Source organism: Colletes gigas, unplaced genomic scaffold, assembly GCF_013123115.1.
Source record: "Colletes gigas isolate AHSC1104 unplaced genomic scaffold, ASM1312311v1 Colletes_gigas_Sc00023, whole genome shotgun sequence".
Lineage (NCBI taxonomy): Eukaryota > Metazoa > Arthropoda > Insecta > Hymenoptera > Colletidae > Colletes > Colletes gigas.
In genome coordinates this window covers 1,604,493-1,625,753 of record NW_025106652.1, presented here as the reverse complement: position 1 = coordinate 1,625,753, position 21,261 = coordinate 1,604,493, and the positions used below count along the sequence as shown (strand labels likewise).

General features: G+C 41.3%; 2 protein-coding genes across 6 annotated transcripts in view; one reads left to right on the top strand and one right to left on the bottom strand.

Annotated features, from left to right (window-relative positions):
• The window catches only part of LOC122401259 (latrophilin Cirl-like), a 544,259-nt gene extending 536,824 nt beyond the window's left edge, over positions 1-7,435 (top strand). For 3 of the 5 annotated variants that reach the window (XM_043403286.1, XM_043403284.1, XM_043403285.1), the window contains 2 exons: positions 900-1,097; positions 3,195-7,435. In XM_043403286.1, the coding sequence (XP_043259221.1) occupies positions 900-1,097; positions 3,195-3,977 (981 nt within the window). In that variant the 3' untranslated portion in view covers positions 3,978-7,435. The remainder of the gene's footprint in view (positions 1-899; positions 1,098-3,194) is intronic. The other 2 variants (XM_043403287.1, XM_043403288.1) reach the window with 2 other exon arrangements.
• A 4,300-nt stretch (positions 7,436-11,735) lies between these two features.
• On the bottom strand, positions 11,736-13,300 carry LOC122401251 (ankyrin repeat domain-containing protein 16-like). Its single transcript, XM_043403273.1, has 3 exons — positions 12,814-13,300; positions 12,472-12,744; positions 11,736-12,133 (listed from the first exon to the last, which is right to left on the bottom strand). Exons 1-3 carry the CDS (start codon positions 13,121-13,123, stop codon positions 11,772-11,774), a joined length of 945 nt encoding a protein of 314 aa, XP_043259208.1. The 5' UTR covers positions 13,124-13,300; the 3' UTR covers positions 11,736-11,771.
• Positions 13,301-21,261: the final 7,961 nt, after the last annotated feature.

Here is a 21,261-nt window from a genome sequence, read left to right as displayed (position 1 = left end):
TGTAGGATTTTTTTAGATGAGTCTGACTAACAGTGAAGCAAGGTGTTTTGTTCCAGAAATGCAAATTGCATTTTTTTTACGTAGCTTGGAATAGTGACTAATTTCGATGGATATATTTTTGAAGATTCCTTTAGACGAGTCTAACTTACAGTAGAATAAAGTGTTTTAGCCCGAAATAGAATTTTCCGGGTATTTTTAAGGACTTGAGGATTCGAACTGATCGGTGGAGCAAGGTGTTTTGTCCAAAGGTTTCGCGAGACTCGAGTAACCCTTTGTTTACTGGTTACCTGCAACAGCTGTTACGTTACGGTTAGTATAATCGAGTAGTGGCTTCGGCAAGTACGTTTCCAACAGATCCAGTAACCCCTTGTTCAGTTGCTGTTTCGTAATTCGACAGATTCTTACACGGATTACTGTAACAGTCCACTGTTATTACATAATTAAAACTTATTGATTTACCTAAGATTTAAAGGATACTTATATTTGAATTCTAGTAAATCAAAATAATATCCTGTACAAGTACCGAAGGATTAACATCTCCAGCGTTCTCGAGAGCCACATTCCCACACGTCGAATGAAAATATTTCATCCTCATACAAAATTTCACCTATTCAAATACAGTTTTTAACGAATATATTATTCTAATAAAATGGCGATCAAAAAAGTGACTTAATCCTCCATTGCAAGAAACTTTATAGACTTCGGATAAATTTCTAGGACGTACAAGTAACCAATGGTTTATTTTCTTAAGGATAAATTAAAATACACGTGATGGAGGGTTAAGACTCTTCCCGAAAGGCGATTCTGTCTACACGCATACACCGATTCGACCCATTTCAAAACAACGAATCAGTAAACGAAGGGTTAAGAGGGAACGGCGAATGGTTCGATTTTTACAGTACCTGGCGTCCGGTCGAAGCTGGGCGATAGTCGATAGGCAACCGGCAGTAACAGTGGCAGGTGAATCCTCTCCAACAGAGGCTCACATCGTGGCCACCCTGCCGTACGCCCGTCACGCCTTCTTACCCTCAGCTCCCAATATCCCCAAATCTGCCACCGCCACTTGGGGCCACCTTAACAAAAACCTCATGTGGAAGGTAACTAACTCACCGCAGCTAACGCTCGCACACTCACTCGCTCGTGTCGTGTTTGCCTCGATCGAACACTATCTTTCTCTCTCAACTATCGTTCTGTCACTGTTTCTTTTTCTATCGATTTGCATGGTGTGCCATTTTTTTGTTTTTCTGTTTCCGTTCTCACTGTTCGTCTTCACAAGCACCTAGAAACACATTTTGCACACTTAGAGAAACACCTCACGAGGGTTCAACGGGACCCGACCGATCCGAGGAAGCATGGAGGTGTGGGGAAAAATGCCCCCCGGATGAAATACGTGCCCCTTTTTTCCGTTCTCGCCTACAACGAGGTCGTTCGTTTCAATCGACATCGGTGAACGTCAGTGTTCAACGACGAAAGCATGAGAGATACTTATTTGCAAAGAATTTAAATCTCCGAAGAGTTATATGTTTCCTAAAAAATGATTTAGAAAGCGTGCAATTGTTTTTAAACTTCGTTTCGAGTTTATCGAGGATGACTTTAAAATTTCAACAATTTTCTTTTCCATTCTGCATGTTTCGTTGATGGAGTTTTACAGAGGCGTTGGCACGGTGTCGATCGCAACGACGTAGAATTTTGTTCCCGAGTTCTACACTAAACTACAACGCCGAGTTCATTTCCTTAAGGGTAGACGTGTTTTCTTTATGCGGGACGCGTAGATCGGTCTGTGTGTGTTTTACTTTTACGTTCAGTAGAAAACAGAATGGGATTATAAAGTGTCGATGACCAAATAGCGTTTGTACATATCATACAGCACGTACGGAATTTTCTCACTCGTTTCGTCGACCCATGCATGCGAGCTCATGGATTTTGTGATACGTTCTCGAGCTCACCGAGGATAATCCTCGGCGCTGCTCTCCCTTTTCGACCCATGCACGACGGGCGGACGAAGACCTTGCACTTCTATGTAATGTTACAATCAACGATATACAATTTACTTACAAATAGAAATATTCAGTGGTACAAGCAAGTTCATAAAAGAATACAAACTTTTGTCTAAAATAGTCTAGTCGCTAATAACCAAACAGTTGATGCGACAATATATTCTCCACTTTAACCCTTTGATTTCTAGTAGGATAATACACCCATTAAGTTTTCATCTCTTTTGGAATTTTATCCTTTATTAGAATCATAAATACAGTGATGATTCATAAAATGAACATCGCTCAGGGGTTGGTATGTTCATTTTTCGTACAGTGGAGGCGTCGCTGCCTTCAAGGAGAATCCTTCCAGTTGGGAGGGACAGAAATGTTCAACTTACGAAACACGTGTTCATTTTAAGAATCATTACTGTACCACGTTCGTAATTTCCAAAGCTCTATTTAAATAGAGTGCTATATGTTTTATATTAAAATATGGAAGAATATTGAATTCTGAGTATAAAAGTATTGACCTTTATTAGACCTAAACCTAATACCTAACGAGTAATTTCACTCCATTTCTTGACAATTTTCTTCGCGTAATATCAAATTGGAGACTTAACCTTATGATAGATTTCTGTAGAACAGTGAAAAATATCAAGAAATAAAGTGAAATTAGTCATTAGTTATTATTACTCATTATTTGATATTACGTGAAGAAAACTGTCAAGAATTCGAAATGAAATTACTTGTTAGTTATTGGGATTAGGGCTAACAAAGGTCAATATCATCTTACTCAGAATTCGATAGTATTCCATATTTTGAAATAAAAATATAGTAATAATTCAAATCTTCGAAACGCCTCCAACTTTAAAAAAATAAACTCACTTTAAACCATGCAATTTTTGTATACAAAATTTTCTTGTGCAACTCATATTTTGGAAGCTATAAAGCTGCACTAGTTGCGTGGGCCACCCTGTATTATAATTTCTTTGCTTAGCACTGTCTTAAATTCTATGTGTACCCCCCTTGTTTACATTAAAAAGACACAAAACTAGGAAGGAAGACCTAGAAAAGTATCAGTAACAAAGAAGTCGCAAAGATCGTCGTCCGCGTCGTTGCAGCTTTCTCCGAGATACCAAGTCGCATCATCTCCCCGTTCCCCAGACTTACCACAACCGGAAGTCCCGCGATGTCTGAACAAATCTGTCTTTCCCGCAGAACATTTCTTTTAAATCGTACTCCCGCGACTCTGGGCACGGCGGCTCCGAGCAGGAGGACTCGCCGAGGACGCACAACACCCTAACGCTGGGCCATTCGGGACGGAACCGCGGCGCGCGAGGCATGAACGAGACGAACGACATCAGCGGCAACAGGACAACCGGCGGCGGGGGCGGCAGACGCGCGGCGATGCCGTACAACCACACGTACACGGAGATCATCGACGGTCGCGCGAACGGGCCTGTGCACCATCAGCTGCACGGCCACCACGGTCAGCACGTGCACCTTCCGCGGGGCCTGGCGAACGAGGACGATCCGGTTTACGAGGAGATCGAGCGCGGGGGCGGCGGTGGCGGCGAAATCCAGGTGTCGGACATGTCGGACGAGGACGGTAGGAGACAGAGCGACATGAGCAGACAGTCGTCGAGGAGTTACGGGGATCACAGGCCGCTGATACCGTACTCGCCCGCCACCGACCGGAACCTGGTGCACTACGGACAGACGCCGACGGACCGCGGGAACATCCACTACGACCCATCGGAGTACAGCCCCGCGGTCGAGCGCACTCTGAACGCCTGCTGGGAGAAGATGCGCAAGCAGCAGGCCAGGTACGAGCGCGGCGAGCTGCCGCGTCTTCCGGCGAGCTACGGTATACCGCCTCAACAGGATCACACGCGAACGGTCGCGGTCCTGGACGGGCACACCGTCGTCTGTCACCTCCAGCCGCAGACGGATATGTACACCGGCCGCGGGATGCCGCCGCCATCCTACAGCGAGTGTTAGGACGCGTCAGCCGCGGCAGGATCCCGTCGTCTTCGTCTTCCCGCGCGCGGACGACCGACACGCTCCTCGCCGTCGTTGACGTCGATCGAGGAGTCCTTGCCGTGAATACAGACCGGTCCCAGCTCCTACGGACCAGCCCTGACACCGGGGAGCAGCCAGCCCGCTCTCTCAAAACGCAAACGAGGACACCGTGTTTCCAGCCATAACGATCAAACTGCGGCCCACCTTTGACTTCGTTTCTGTTCGCTGTTTCTTCCGCGGTGAACCGAAGACCGCGACGGATGCGTGTCCCGTCGCGGGTCGACCGCGCGAGTGCGCGATCGAATTCTGTATCGATAGGACTAACAAAAATAGCGGACCTCTTGTTTAGAGTAAGTCGTCGTTGTAACGTCGATGCTCACCGCGGCAAACGACTAAACGTGACGAGTCCTCTTGAGTCGCCGAAATCGGTTTCCGGCGGTCAACCGGCGATTGGGGGCGTGGAGTAGTTCAAGGGACGAACGTGACTCGCGGATCGTGAATTCGAATCTTCGCGAACTTGCTAGCTGTACAGTGACGAAAATTATGGTGCAGATGTTGGGTAGATATAGTAGTCATCGAAGTAGGCGAGAAAACGTTAGGAGACTGGAGGCCTGGAAGTCAATGATTTTGGAGTTTTAAGGGGAAATTGTATTTCGTACTACTCTGTTGTAGTTCGCATATGCCCGAAGAATTCTAGGATTTTCCCTCGTTTCTCGACCAGAGAAACTGACATAATGGTTATCGAAGAGGACACTCGAGATAACTGCCTTATAATACATGCCTTGTAACTCGGAAACTATTGAATTCTAGATCAATGTTTATTAAGAGTTTTTTGCTTCTTTTGATGAGTATTATACGGATTCTTGAGCATGTGCAAACCTCGATAAATCTGTTGAGGTGTTCATCGACATAACTGCTATAAATAAAAATTATCTTTATAATTCGGAAAGTATTGGCCTCTAGACTCATATTTCTTAACACTTTTTCGCTTACTTCGACGAGTACCGTGCGTGCCCGAATTTTGGACCATCGATTTCAGCACAACCTGCATACGTTGAGTATTGTGTAATATAGTAGTAATATAACATTATTGTCAGTTTTTAAAATTCAAATATTTTTAGCACCTTGTTATATATTATCATCCTAATGGCGGACAACTACTTAAGACCAAATCGAGTTAATATTATTAGTACGGATTAAACGAATAAAATAAATAAAGACTTGAGTCAGATAAAATGAAAGTTAGAGTGTTAGCAATGCGTTGCTCCGACATTATGACGAATTACTTCCTCGCGACGTGGAATCGAGTCAATTAAATCGCGGCAAAGCTCAACTAGAGTATTATTCTATTCATCTTTAGTAATAGAATAGAGTTCGTTTAAACGTCTGACTTCCCTATGTTTATTATATGTATCAATGTGTAACGTCAATACAGGATTGAAATCTCGGGAAGACGCAATGGAAAGTCCTTGATCTCGCTCACTTAAAAATTATTTAACCTTGAATTCGTACGTTAAAAGTTACTATCGGCTTGTAGAATTCGATTCTCTCGATTACTTGTAAATACAAACAGAATATATGTATATTCGTATATATTAATCCTACAACACCAACTTCAACGTAGGAAATACATGTATATACACCCAATGTCTCTTCAAATTGATATCACCTTCGTAAAACATTACGCATTTTAACATAGAACGGCTTGGATTTTTCCTCGAGCCTTACAGACTACAAATATTTTAAACAAATTAAAAACTACACTATAAAGAAAATGGTAAACACAAATATTATCGTTGGATGCGATACGTTGATGTTCTAGGGTTAATCCCATGAATAAGACCAAGATTTTGTAGTGTCATTACACCTTAAATGTTTATAAATCTTTCTGGACCTCTCTCACAGTTGACTTTACACATTTTGAAGATCTTTCTTCGTTTAAAACATCGTCAAACATAGGTTTCTACTATGAGAAACCTAATTTAGTAATTTTAGAATTATTGAATCTACTGAAAATCATTAACGATGACTTTTAATGAATTTTAGATGTAATTTTCTACTGCGTTTGGTAGTAAGCTCCTATTTGCAACGCGATCTATCACGTTCAAACCTCTCGATGTTCCGAATACTAATTTTAGATCGCCGCCTCGTTGCGAAATTGTTTAATTATTTTGTAACGATAAGCTTCGGAAATTCAACGAAGAATTCGAGCTCCTCCAACAGTTGTTTTGTAAAGTCACTTTCCTTTTGACATGTTATCGATCGAACCGGTGTTAAAAATAAATTGCATACCTTGAGACACACACTGTTTTAAAAATATTCAGTTGTTTAGCCAAATATCAATATCCCTCGTCAATTCTTTCGTCTGATCTCATTGCTCAAAAGTAATATTCCTTCGTCCATACTAACAACAACAGTGTCGACATAAATGCTTTGCATTTGGTAGTTAACCGAGCGGTCTTAGGTTATTGTCCCCGGTTACGACACGATATAACAAAATGTTAAAAATACTTGTATAAGCTAAAAGTAAATTGTACTAATTGGGTATCATTTTACATGCTTCTCAGTGTGTACCACTCGTTTAGCAAAAAATTTCATCTACGAAACGTCGATCACGTTCGTTCCGTAAATTGCGAAGCGTTCTCAAGTCGCCAGCCACCGCCGTGTAAATTGCTAGATCCACGAAGCAACGCGTTTTCTGGTAAACGGAACTCCTCGAAACCGATCCTCGTGGGCGTAACGATCGAGGAACCTTCGTTGCCTGGCCCTGGTCTTTGTTAGTTAACGAGAACGAGGCGTAGCGTTCGCCGACATAGCGAAAAAGAACGATAACTCGACGGTCGTGGAACCGTGGTTCAGTGATGAAGCACTGATCAGCAGACATATCGACGTGGGTGGAGAATGGTTTCATCGACGGGCGCAAGGAAGTCGTGTTTCTTCGTTGACGGGCCGCGGGGATCGACGAAGGCTCCGATCTTGATCCCCGATGGGAATCGGCGACGACGCGATAAAGGGATCCCGAAGCTTGCTTCTGCTTTTAAAAACGGTCTCGACCGTCGGTCGTGACGCGGTGACAGCGTTAGTGACATATCGCGAGTTGCTGGCCCTCGCAGCGGGAAAGAATGCCGAGTAACGTTTAATTAATCGCAGTATCGCAATTGTATTTTTAGTGGTCGCATCCGTAGATGGTTGCTCCTCGAGACGAACATTCGCGATCTACCGAAAATGGCGGCGATGTCGTCGCATTCGCGGAATAAATCCTCGAGTTCCGACGCAAAGAAAGGAACGTGCCCATTCCGCGAGTCTCGTCGGGCGAAGAAAAATGGACAGGAAAACGTCTAGAAACGGAAACGAATAACGCAGGGCAAACGGCTAGAGTACCTTTATCGGTCGTCCCAGCCAGCTCCTCATTGTACATTGCTTTGGTTACGTTTTAGTCCCAGAATGTTATTTTTATAAATAAAAAAAAAAATGATATATATATATATATATAAATGTATATGTATGTATACAGTAACGATATTATATGTATATATATATACATAAAACTCGAAAAGAAGAAAGTGTGTGCAGAAAGAGCTGCAAACGAGCGGGTATATATATATATATATATACATATATACATAGTGATACAAAGCGATTTTCCGAGCGACGTTGGAAAAAGCGAAGAAAACTTAGTCACTGTTTTTTACTATTTTTTAAAAAACAAAAAGGTATATGTCGTAACCGCGTAATCTAATGTGTAACTAAGGGAACCCGCGCGCTATTTATTTTTTATCATCCGTGAGTGTTATCTAATGTATAATTAGCGATCGTGTTTATTATCTTTTTTTTTCTTCGTGGTACGGACGATCGGGAATCTCGCGATCGTTTTCGCTGACGTTCGATCGATCCGTTCTCCCTGGATCGTCCGGTTCAGGATGGCGAAAATTTTATGCTTGCAAAGATGACCCTTCGTCGACGAGTGGAAGAACCGTAATCCGCGGACGGACGCAGAGCTCCAGCTCTTGGTATTCTTCCCGGACCGATGTGACTGGGGGAAAGAGATATGTTGGATCGACTAGTTTTCACGAACAAAATCTCTTTCCTGGATCTTGATCGTTTAAAGTTCTTCATATAGAAGCCATAGACACGATTATTTTAGAATAATTTGCACAACCTTGATGCTGCAATCGACGAACCACTAATCGTCAGAGTCGGGCAAATTTTACTTTCGAATGACGAACAAAAATTTCAGATTCGTTCGTAAATTAGTCGGTTTAAGAATCTATAGTTTGGTTTCGTTGTTCGCCCGTTCTCGTTGTAACAAATCGTTGCGTCTATGATCCCTGTCAGAACTACGTGTTCTCGTTTTTGTGGCAAATATCCAAGCGCGCAAACGAACTCAACATACTCTTTCTCCGCGGTGCAACAACGTTTACACATCGTTTTAATTTATTTCTCTGCTCAGCCGGGCCGGCCGTGATCCTTCTCCCCGGCAAATCGTACATTAAGGCGACTAAGTCTATAGGCGAATTATAAAAAATAGCGATAATCAGCGTTAAGGGTACCACCTATATTTAGCGTACGAAACGTTTCCTCCGATTATTGCGCGCGAAACGTAATTTTGCTCATTCTGGCATCGCGAGAAACCCGTTCACGGTATCTTGGTTCCAATAGGCCCTTCGCACAAGCGTTTAGCGTGATCGAGAACAATCTGGCGAGCCGTCTTTGTCCACGGTGTCGAGGCGGAACGAGCGTCCATCCTTCTTCGAACCTCGAAAAATTCTCGATTCCGTGTCCGTAACTACCGTAATTTTTACTCGATCGTCGCGCGCCATCGCCACGGAAGTCCTCGAAACGCCCTATTTACAAATCCACGTTGCAACAATCTTCGTTACACTTGTACATTCCTTCGTTCTCGTTCAAAGCGACTCGCGAGGCATTTTTCGAGTCAATTAGAGCCGCTGAGTCGCGTTACGGATACTTGCAAAAGCGCGTTGACCGCCATGTTGGTCCCCTGGTGACCAGTTTATCAATTTTACAATCTTTATTATTGCTTAGTATTCGAATTAATTTCCGTTGACATCCAGTCGATTGGCAAAGGTAGATTGACAATTAAAATAACATTCAGAACATTCCGAAAGGAAACCTGTCATGACGGTCAACGTGTCATGTCCAGAGACGCAAATTAATTAATTGGTGGAGCTCGAGAGACTCGGATTTTCCGTTCTGAAGTGGACACGGTTGGCTCGATGGCTCCGGAAGTCCTCCGTGCGTTGCTCGCGGGCGCAACATGCGTCATGGCGCGCGACGAGACGATCTCTCTTTAACTGTTTAAGATTTTCAATTGTTCGACGCGCGCTCGAGTGAACGCGAATCACTGGACGCAAATTTTTCAACGACCAGTTTCCTCACAGCCAGCCAGTTCTATAATATTTTTTTTTGCGAATGGTCTTGCCCACCGAAACGACTACTGCCAGATAGAATCGTAAAACGCAGCCACATTCCATCCGTTCGACTTATCGTGATCAGAAAGAGATAAGAGGGTTATTTGAAAGAAAAGGTGTACGAGCCAAGTAGACGGGGGACAAACTTCGAGCACACTGTGCCTGGTGAATATAGGGGCAAACCGATTTACGATTATGTGTATCGTCGTGGTATGTTTTATTCCCTTTTCGTTTGCATCGATAACGGCGCAACCGGCGGGCCACTGAAGGAAAAAAAAAGAAGAAAGAGCACATAAAAACACACAAACACGTACACACACACACACACACACATTGGTATTGTCACGCCTCTCGAAGGTTTGTCGCGTGTGAAAGCTGGGGTTAGGAGCGTTTATCGTCGGGAAACTCTCGAAGCAAGGTGTACATAATGTAAATAGGGCTTTGTACATGTTGAACACTTGTAATTGTAAATGGAAAAACGCGCGGAAAGAAAGAATAAGGACAGAGTGTGGAAGAGAAAGCGCGTAAGTGCGAAAGGGTGCGAAGAGAGAGTGTTGCGTGTGCATGAGACGTGACGAGGCAAGAGGTTGGGAGGCGACCCAAACGATTAATGTGAACAGAAGAAAAAATACACTAGATAAGACAAGTTACTAGTAAGTAGTGAATATTACAGTGACTATTAATCGTGACGGCGGTATGCGTGAGGCGGTTAACTTAAGTCCCAAACGTAACTAGTTAATGTGTACATAAATTAAGCGAGGAAGTAAAATATTAAATGAAAAGCCCAAGTAATCATTGGATATTTATAACGACTCCACTAAAGAGACATTAAGAGCACAAAAGGAAAAGGAATGAACCGTAGGTTCGACGAGATAACAAGAACAGAAACTCGAGCACTCGTCCGTGCGTTAGGATACCGTTACGAGAAAAACGTTAGGGGAAAATGATCGAACAAGCGACTGTAAACATGCGTGATGACGGAAGGAGAATAAGATGAAAATGTGCAACAATTAATCAGATGGACAGATATACAGTGCATGTTTTATCCTTAGCCGTTTTATAAATATAAATATCCTTCTCCCTCCCTGTCTCAGCTCAATCCCTCAGATACACACAAACACACGTACTCCTCTATCTCTCTATCCTAAATTCTCTTTCACGAAACAGGCGTTGATCTTCTCTCTGATCGAACACACCTGTCCAATCTCGAGATACGTTTCTTTCGATCGTACCTACTGTACCTTCTCCTTACTTTTCCCCCTACCCTGTTCGTCCCCCGCCTGCAACAAACGTTACATTTAATACTTAGCGAGCCATAAGCTTCCGTTCCCGCGCAGAAAAAAGAAGATAGCATCGGAGCAGAGAATGGATGTCGAATCGATCGCAGAGAGTCGATCCGCGAGAACAGAAACACACACACAGACCAACGCCAAACCAACCCTGTCTCTCAGTCCAGTAACCACCCACGCCCTCCGGATCCACCAGCTCATCAACCTCTTGAAAGTGTCGGAATATTTTTCGAATCGGCTTTTTTCTAAACCGTTTTACCCAAAGACACGAAAACGCAGCGGCAGCGATCTATAGAATTCGTGAAAATTCTGTGATCTTTACCGTTTATGTTCTCTTCGTAAGTGATATACTCAATGGTAACCGTAACGCGGACACGTTCCAAGAACGCGAAACCGTAAGTTTTTTCCCGTGAATCCATCGCCTGCCTGCGCACGTTGACCGAACAAAAGCGAAAAGAAGGGGAAGACCGAAGAGCACAACAGCGGAAGACGAAGAGGACGAAGAAGAAAAATATTGAACAAGAAGAATTGTAAAATCTAGGTATCTCCGATCTACTAAGAGCCTCCGTTTCTTCATTTTTGTATGCTTCTTTAAGACTGTCTGATACAGGAAAAAAAGGATAAATAAATGTGTACCAATCTCTGAATAAAAGGTGACTCGTCTTTGTCTCTCTAAATCGATTGTTCGAATATCTCTGATAGAAATTAGATCGTTGCTAGAGCAAGATACCTATTGCTCCAAGGGTTCAAATTAATTGAGACTCTGTTGCCACCATATTGTTTGGTTACAACCGTGGCTCCACAGATCTGTGGAATATTCATTTTTAATGTGTCCCATGTAATTGTAGCGCGTCTTTGGTCACTATAGCGAAGCAAAAGATATTTTATTTCAAAGAACAATATATTTAACCCTATCACCCCCTAGAATATAGATATAAAAACGTTATAGAATAGAACAAAATACTTGATTATGGAGAATAATAAGTAACAACACATTTTCCACTTCTCCCTGATAAAAAAACGCCTTGTATATAAAAAGAACCAAACATTTTATTTTATTTTATAGCTCCAAACTCCGTCAAACAGTCGATGGTGTCTGTATGGTTGCTCCTTCGAGCTGCGACCAATGGTGTCACGTTAAACAATGCTTCGGTATGAATATCGATTAAATTGTTTTTTAAAATGTATCGAACTGCATCGGTGTTTCCGGTCAAAGCTGCTACGTGTAATATTGTTTGACCAACGTTGTCTGTCGCTCGTACGTCAGCCCTCAATTCGATGATACGTTCCGCCACGGCAAGATGGCCTCCTTTTATCGCTTCGTGAAGAGGAGTATGTCCCGAAGAATCTCGGGCGTTCGCTAAATTCGGGTCTATCGTAGCGAGTTCTTCGATTATGCCCTCGTGACCATGGAAAGCTGTATCATTTAAATTTTGTAATGCATTGATCGTTTTAACATGGCGACTGTGGTTAATAATTAGAAATGAAAGAAGAGTTAAAATTAGGGAGAACGAATCTCTGTAAGATGTGAGTAGCTTAACCCTGATCCAACTAAGACTTAATTTTCAGTCACATATTAAATTCTTTATGAAATATTTAATTCCGTAACTGAAATTTATATTTTCATTTAATGCGTAACAGGATAATTGCTTCGCCTCTTTTTTCTGCTTATCTTATTAACATTATTCGAAGTTATGAGCTTTTTTCTTTCTCCCTAAGAACAAACTATGATGAAAGTGTCACAAAAATTAGTACCAGCAATATGCATGACGCTACGACCGTTGTTGCTACGATCTCCGATACGAGAAATAGATTCGTTCGACGATTTTAATAATAAATTGAGTGCACTTCGATCACCAGAACGACAAACGATGTGCAGAGACGTCCAACCGTCTTTGTTTCGAAGAAATACGTCCGCTTCCGCTTCCAAGAGGGCAGCGATGCACTCGCGAGCTTCACTTCCGGTTCTGACACACGCCAACATCAAGGGAGTCCAGTCGGCGCGCTTCAAAGCATTTACAGCTGCGCCTTTAAGCAGAGTGTAATTTTATAAATCGTACATTGGCATCGAAATTTATTTGATTCTTAAATGGACACCTTTTGCAATTAAATATTTAACGACATTGCTGCGTGCAAATTGCGCTGCCTCGTGCAAGGGACGTTTCATATCTTTATTGGCAACGTCGACTTTGAAGTCTGGTTTAACGAAGGCTTCGCATAAATATCGAACGATATTTAAATGACCCTCTCGAACGGAAACGTGCAGCGCAGTGTCGCCAGAAGTGAAATGCTGGAAGACTGTCCAATCTTGAATGGCGTACTTTGACACAATGGTTTCCACTCTAGGTAGGTTTCCGGTTTGACAGGCGTGCAAGAACTGTCGTGACAGGTTAGGATCCACAGACATATTTAATCTTTACTCGACGAAAGAGATTAACTGGACGTTGGTAGAAATAGGAAAACGGTTAAAAGGACGGCAATGCACTCGTAAGCTTCACTTCCGGTTTTGACAGATGTCACCATGAGACTCTCATGGTGAGAGGAATCTATTCGGCGCGCTTTGTACCATGCGTCTGTACCTTTACAGAATTTAATTTCAATCTGTAGTTCCACATAGCATTAAGCTTAATCTACATTTGTTTAATAAACTTAGTCTAAAACTTTTTTTTAATAATAAACAATTCTTTTTTATGAGAGATTTCAACACCATCTATGGCAAAGCGCTCAAGTTTGTCGAGAAATAGTTCATGTTCTTCGTCGCTAGATGGAGCGCCAATTATTTACGATCGAAAAATATTTTCAACTCTTCTAGTCAATATAAGATTACACTATCATCAATTTAATTTATTTACAAAGCTTCGCCAACAATAAGAAAATGCCAGACTTTGTCAACAAACACTTTATATTGCTGTAATTACAAAACACGGTCAACTTCTGAATTCGGCACTGTAACCATAGACAAGGTATACGAGTAGACTTTACACCTTATGGACTTACGTGGCCCAATCTGACTATATATTTCTATTTGACTTCGTACATGAACATAATTTCATATTGGGTAAAGCTTAATCAACATTTACTTGAACTTATATACGTCGGTTTGTTTAATAAACATAATCTAAAGCTTATTTTAATAATAAAAAAAGAATGCACTATACATAATATGAACGAATGCACCGCCATTTACGACGAAACGCCCAAGTTTGTCGAGAAACCTTCTCATCGTCATTTTCCTTAGCACTAGATGGCCCCTTCGCAATATTCCAGACTGGAGTGCAAACCACTAAACCAGGTATACGTATACCACCCCTGGGATATTATTAAAATGAGCTTTGGAATATGATTATTAAATAAACGGCCGTATATAATTTGAAGTAAATGTAGTTTAAAAAGTAGAAACATATATGTTACAGTGTCGGAATTCAGAAGTTAAACGCGTCTTACAATTACAACAATATAAATCATTTCTTGTCAAAGTCAGGCATTCTGCCATTGATAATGAAACTTTATAAATAAATTAAATTGATGAAAGTGTGATTTTATATTAATTATAAGAATTGAAATATTTTTCGATCGTAAACAAATGGCGCTGCATTTAGCGGTGAAGGAAACGAACTATTTTTCGATAAACTTGGGCATTTTGCCGTAGATGGCGGTGCATTCGTTCATACTATGTATAGTGCATTCTTTTTTATTATTAAAATAAGCTTTGTACTATGTTTATTAAATAAACCGACGTACATAAGCTCAAGTAAATGTAGAGTAAGCTTAAGGCAATGTGAAACTATGTTTATGCACAAAGAAAAGTATAAATATACGTGTTACAGTGACAGAATTCAGAAGTTGACAGTTTCTTCTAGCTACAGCAATAAAAACTATTTCTTGACAAACTTAGACATTTTGCCGTTGAGGCGGAAGCTATTACAAATAAATTAATTTGATGAATTGAAATACTAAATTAAGAATGTTGTACCTGTAATAATTACTAGTTGTTGAATTTAAACTCTGCTATATTCGATCTTGCAAGTTCTTATTGCAATTACATGAGTACATTTGTGTTCCAGGATCTATGGATTTAGTTTATGTGCCTAAGATTTCTATTTATTCAATGAATACAATACAATATTGAAACTACTCTTACTCCTAAACATAAATAATACAACTAGCACCAAGATTGTTCTCCACTAATCCATAGAACTACAACAATACGAAACCAAGATTCCATCAAAACAAAAAAATTGACGTGCATATAAAGCGAGGTAAAAATTATTTAGTCAACTGGAAGTTTTTCATCTGAAAAGGAGGGGGTTGACATCGACCTCCCTTGTATTCTCCCCTTTCCAGATCACTGTACGTGATCTCTTCGGTCCGCGATAGGGATGATACGACGCAATTCGCAATGTCCTTGCTCCACGGAAGTTTTATAAGCCGTTTGGCGCACGTGTTGCGGCGTGCAGCACCGTAGGGCGGAAAAAACCACGATATTAGAGCATGGAGGTGCCCATCCTCTCTATCCGCGCAAGAGAATCCGCTAATATTTGAGATTTCGGTCTCGTATATGCCGCTGCCACCCACGGCGACATCTGGCGGGGATCTTAAGGCGCTTTATTGCCCGCAAGAAGCGTTCGCAATATTGTCACGTAATAAAGGAAACACCTGCTGGTCTCGAATAGTAATCGAATCCACGGTTCGGTAGACTATCTCCGACCATGCAAGTTCGTCCACCGTACCAATAACTATATACGAACGCTATGGAAATTACAAATATAAAACAAACACTTTCCCAAGGCGTTAGGAATTAGGTTATGTTGCACAAAGTGAGTTGTTGTTCCATTAACACGCCTTCGAGATGCCTTTACGATTCTTTAACAAGCATAACAGAGTTTCGCGTTAAAGCCAACGATCGTAGCGTGACTAATTATCGTTCGAGCGCAGGAAGCACGACGTATTACGTAATTGCTGCAAAGTTTAAGTGTAAATAACGCGGTGCAAATATTAACCTCCTTAAGAATCTTGGTCGGACAGACAGGACTATTGAGAGATAGACTCTCGAGTCCACCTAGTGTTTGTTATAGAGGGGGGTGGTAGGTTAAATTTACAGTCAAGTTGTCTTTGTCTACCAGGCGAAAGAAAAAGAATTGACGACTGTCACAAGATGCAGATAGTTTTCATTAGCATTGAATAACGCTTGATGGAGTACCCAATACTAGAGCCTTATAACCTTCTTGGCCCCGCAGGCCATGAACGTGTTCCACCCTATGGCGCACTACGGCCAGGGAGTTATTGGTCTCGGAATAACTGCGCTTATCAAGATTGAAAAATATTGGTCGAGCAGGGTCGCTTTCCCGCCGGTCAAGGACGTTACATGTCTGTTCAATAACTACCTTCGGTTACATGGATGGGTATTCCAGTCCTCCTACTGCCAATTATAAAGTATTACAATATCAAGAAAGTCTAGAGCTCAGGCAAGGAAATTCTATCAAGGGAATACGAATTGATTAACTTCGATTTTAACGTGCTTATGCAGAATGATAGTAGAGTGGTCCATTTTGGTGTATGTCAAATATTAGGCGTAGATACTCGACACTTTTTAAAATACTTATAAATTAAAGTCGAACAATTATGTGGTAGCTTGAATAGTGATAAAAGAGCTATTTATTCCAAATCCATAACCCCCTAGTAGTGATGACACGGGGTACGCCATGTTTGTGACCTTCGTATGAAGGTTATAACTCAAATAGCTTCAATGCTTCAAAATGACGCGGAATAGACACTGTCACAAAAGCGACGGAAGTCACTTTTGCGATGCAAGTTCAAGCCCCTGTCGCAGACATCAACGCTTACTAGTTCGGATAAAATCAATTGGTCGCACGAGGTCACCATAGAGATTTCTCCCACTATTCTTCGCTGTCGACATACACCCTCTTGCGTGTACGCGTAGAAACACTGTGTGAATCGGTAAAACAGTTCTGTGATTTCAGCTGGTGAAAGCTTTTTTATGAATGTTCGGTCCTATAAATTCGAATATCCTCCCCTAGCGTAACTCGTGATCAGACTGTCGACAGCAACTGTATCCTTCGAACGATCCAAAGTGGAGAACAGGCACCATAGTCGTGGATCCTCGAGAGCAGAATAAAAATAGTATAGAATAAAAAGAGAAGACGGAGGGGCGTGGGGAGATCGGGGTGGGTCCTTGGCGGTCGATCCGTCTCCGGCGTGTCTGATTGTTCCCTTAACGATCGGCTGACAGCGAAGACGTATGTCGGTGCCATCAGATAATGCATCCGGCCGGACGGCGTCGATGTGTACAGCGTAAGCGTTTTGTAAACGCTTTGCACGTCCCCGTAGCGGCGGTCTCGTTCCGGCGACATCTTCATAAACTCGTGCACAAAGAGGCTGTCATGTCGCGTCATGCCTCGCGAGCACCAATCCGGACCCCGTGCTTAACCTTTCGAACCTGATTTCTGAAAATTATTGGGCGACTGGTTACATTGTTGAGACGCGTCCATCGAATTTCGGAAAACGGGTTTTATTAAGTTACGTAACAAATTCGTTCCCCATATTTTAATACTTTATTATATCCTCTTACTGCATAATCAGACGATTAATAGCGAAAAATACTGTAAAAGTATAGAAAAAACAGTCATCACTCATATTTTGAAAAGAAATGGCGCCATGTTTAAAGATGAGACTGAAATTATTGCAGTTAAATTAACCACCCCAACCATTGTATTCACCAGACCTTGTCTTGTCTTTGGATTTTTCAATAAATAAAGTGATGAATTTTATTACGAAAACATATTTAAATTAACCAAAAGATTGTAAAATAAAATGGCACATAGTATACAAAATTGGCCTAATAGTTTTGTAACTTGCCTGGTTGAGTCGTCCATCTTTGACCTACCGATTTGGGGCCTCTTTTCATGAAATCTAGTTTACATGAGCTAGTTGGAATAGAATTTGAATTTTTAGGACTGGTTATATCGAGTTGGAGATCTGAAATATATGTACGTGGGCTTTTGAGAATGTTAACAATCATTCACGTCTCAGTAAAATTCAATCGATTTTAATAGTTAGCCTCAGCGAGGATTGGAATGTACATCTATGACGATACTTCCCACACTTATCAACAGAGGGCTACGCTCTCTCACAAGCACTCGATCGATCACTTACTCCTCTATACACACTCCTCGATCTCATCAAGTTCAGAATAAGTTCTATAATTTTTAAATTTGTTGCAAAACTATATATGTTTCATAAGCTTGAGGACACGTGTTATTTTTAAAATAGAAAAATATTTCTTGGCCAGAAAATGCTTTTCTGTACTATTAGCGTCGCCAAAAGAGAATCAATGAACTAGAGATTTATTTAGAGGTTTTAATGAAAATACGTGTTACAGTTCACGCGAAATTAGGGATATGTAATCGTTTTGCTGGTTTCGAACTTGTTTAAAACATACAGAACGTCGAAGTTTGCGATTCGCCTTTAGGTGGATTTCCATCGATGTCGCCGTTGAACATGCAATCGCCTAGGAAAATATGTATGCTCGCAGCGTGCAAACGAGTTTCGGTCGGCGAACTTCTGGTGAACTTTACGTAGTACAGGGTTACATTTAATCCATCCGAATGACGTTCACGCGTCACTGTCACTGTTAACGAGCCGCTGACGTCGTACGTCCTTTGCACAACGAGTGTGCGAATTATGCTGGCGTGCAATTTTGACTGGCTACTTTTAAATCGGATTGACGCGCGTCTAGCTCTAATGGGATAGTTTGCATAAACAGACGGACATTCCGCGATGAAGTTAATTTAGCGGATCGGTCGAGAGTCTACGTAACTGGCGAACGGGTGCCATACTGGTTTCTTCGTTAATGGCGGTCGCTGGCGATGCGACGCAACCGCTCCTAACTAGGGCTGCTGGAGACTTCTCGTCGAATTATTTATTTATCCAATACATTGTACAAGCTATTAAGTATTGAATAAAATTCAATATTATTTGAAAATTATTTATTTATCAATAGAGAATTGAGACTACGTGAAATAATTTCTTCATAATGTACTCCGAAAGATAGGTTAGAAAAGAAAGTAATACCGAGGTCTTTAACATGATCAAATGTAATTAGTAAACTATTATTTACACTATAATTACAAACTAGGTTATTTTTCTTATTATTAAACAATATGACACTTGGATCACTAGATTGAGAGACAATTTATTTAACAAGCACCATTCCTGAAGCCTACTTAAGGCTATATTGGATAAGTTGAATGCATTCGACGATACTCCAATAATAAAATATTTAAATTAACTCTGATCCGGTGTTGTAGAATTATAATTAAACTATTTCTTCTTCTTTACTCCTGAAGTTTATCAAGATCACCTTGAATCGAGTGCATTCGATGATACTCCAATATTAAAATATTTTAATTAACCCTGATTTGGAGTTGTAGGATTATAATTAACACTTTTTAAATTTCTGTTCAGCGTACAGGAAGAGCGCCCTTAAAAGTCGTTCGAGGCTTCCATATAAATTCTGTCGAACGTTGGATAAAAAGGGCTGTAGTAACAAACGAAAAACGTGTAGCAACAACACAGGGAGGACGAAAGTGGAACGAAAAGGCCAAGAGGAGAAGGAAAAGATCGGTCGAGCCATGTGGCAGGCGCAAACGGTGTGAGTAATGGCGTCGACCAATCGCTTCCAGCTCTAAAAACACGAACGCGCCTCTCTTATCCCTCTCCGCCCTCTTTCTCTGGCGTCCCTTCTCCGTTTCGCCGACGCGGATAATAACGACCGAGCTATCATCAACGGGATCATTATCATCGATCGATCGATGGCCTTCGTCCTTCTTCGCTTTTCATCTCTTCTTTTTCTCTCTGTCCCCGTCCAGAGAGTCGCGCTGATCCACGGATAAGTGGCGTTGCATCCCGGGGACGCGGAGGATCGCTGAGAGTCAGGGTACCCTGGGTGAACCGAGGGGGACAGGGGGGTTGGTTTAATGACGAAATTATACCGGCAGCGTAACCTCGGTGTCCATGAAGACGTAATATTTTCCCGGCCTCCGAAACGATCGTTTACCCGTCGATGATCGCCGACGCGTGATTTCGCGCCGAGACGAAAAACGATGACACACGGCGTGCGTGCACCGGGAATTTCCGACGAGGAGTGATCCTCTTTTGACCCTTCGGGGCACGCTCGTTCCCTCGAATTAAGCAATGAAATTATCTTACGCTCTTCTCCTGAATATATTCATATTTAACGCGTCGCGTCGAAAACGCTCGATAAATATTAATAACGCTGGTTGAGATCTCGGGGATCACCGAAGATGCGATGGCCAACACGGCGGAAGAAAAATCGTCGAAACGTGGCCGAAATCTGTAATTAGGACACACTTAACCCCTTCGTTCCCACGTGTTTAGAATCGGTAAAATATTGTTGTCATCTGGACTCCTTAATCTCTAAATATGCTTCGCGTCCTTTTAATTTTGTAGAAATATTTTGTAAAAAGAGAAAAGCAAAATTGCTATTGACCGTTTAAGTTATGTTTTAGTACAATTATAAACTGTAAATGTAATGCAAGCTCGGAATACTTGTAAATCAAAGACAAGAATGACTTTCACAGTGTACAGAAATTTTATATAAAATAAGAATTAAGTAAAGACATTATTAACTCTTTTTAATGTAAATTATTTTCATAAAGTATATACAAATATTTCTTTCCTATGACTTCCTGATAATTTAAAAATGAAAGAGTTAAAATAAACTCGATCATCCCTCGAGTTCGCTTATCTCTAAAACAAGAGACTATCAATAGTCAATTGTACTAATTGTTCTAATTTTTTGAACTTCCATTTGTAGTTCTAGAAATCCAGAATTTGTTACGCTACTTTTTGTTAGCCCCTGCCTTTTAAAGTGTTCCAGATTCGCCACCAGTACCTACCTAAAAAAAGGACCTCAACAGTTTTGAATATTAAGCGACGGACTCACTTCCAAGCGTCTCAAATCATTGATCATCCATCGATCGATGCGGCATCGACTTTATAGCTACCCCATCGTGACTAGGCGTCAAGAAACTATCATAGTGGCAACTACTACGTCCGTTACAACACTTTGAGTCGTTGTTTGTGGATTACCTTTCACCGTGTCTCTTAATCAATCATCGTTTGGAATAGATTCCAGACTTATTTTTCAGATTTGGATGTCCTATACGGAATTTTTTAAGCCACCGTCGAACAACCTTATTGCTAATAGAATCCTCATCAATGTCCAAATTAATGTTTTCACCTGTCTCGATTGCACTGTATCTCAGTTTACATTGTTAGAATTGTTACTTTCGAATCTTGGTCATTTTATATGCAAGATAAAATTACAAAAATAATTACTACAGCTCAAATGAAAAAATGGTTGATGAATTTTAACTATTAGCTACTTGCTCACAATGTAATTATTTTATTTCACATGATGTTGTTTTCTTCGAGGAAGGAAGGAGGCAATAGCAAATAGAATGTAATACTCAAATAAAATTTTGAAATGGTATTCTCGAAGGA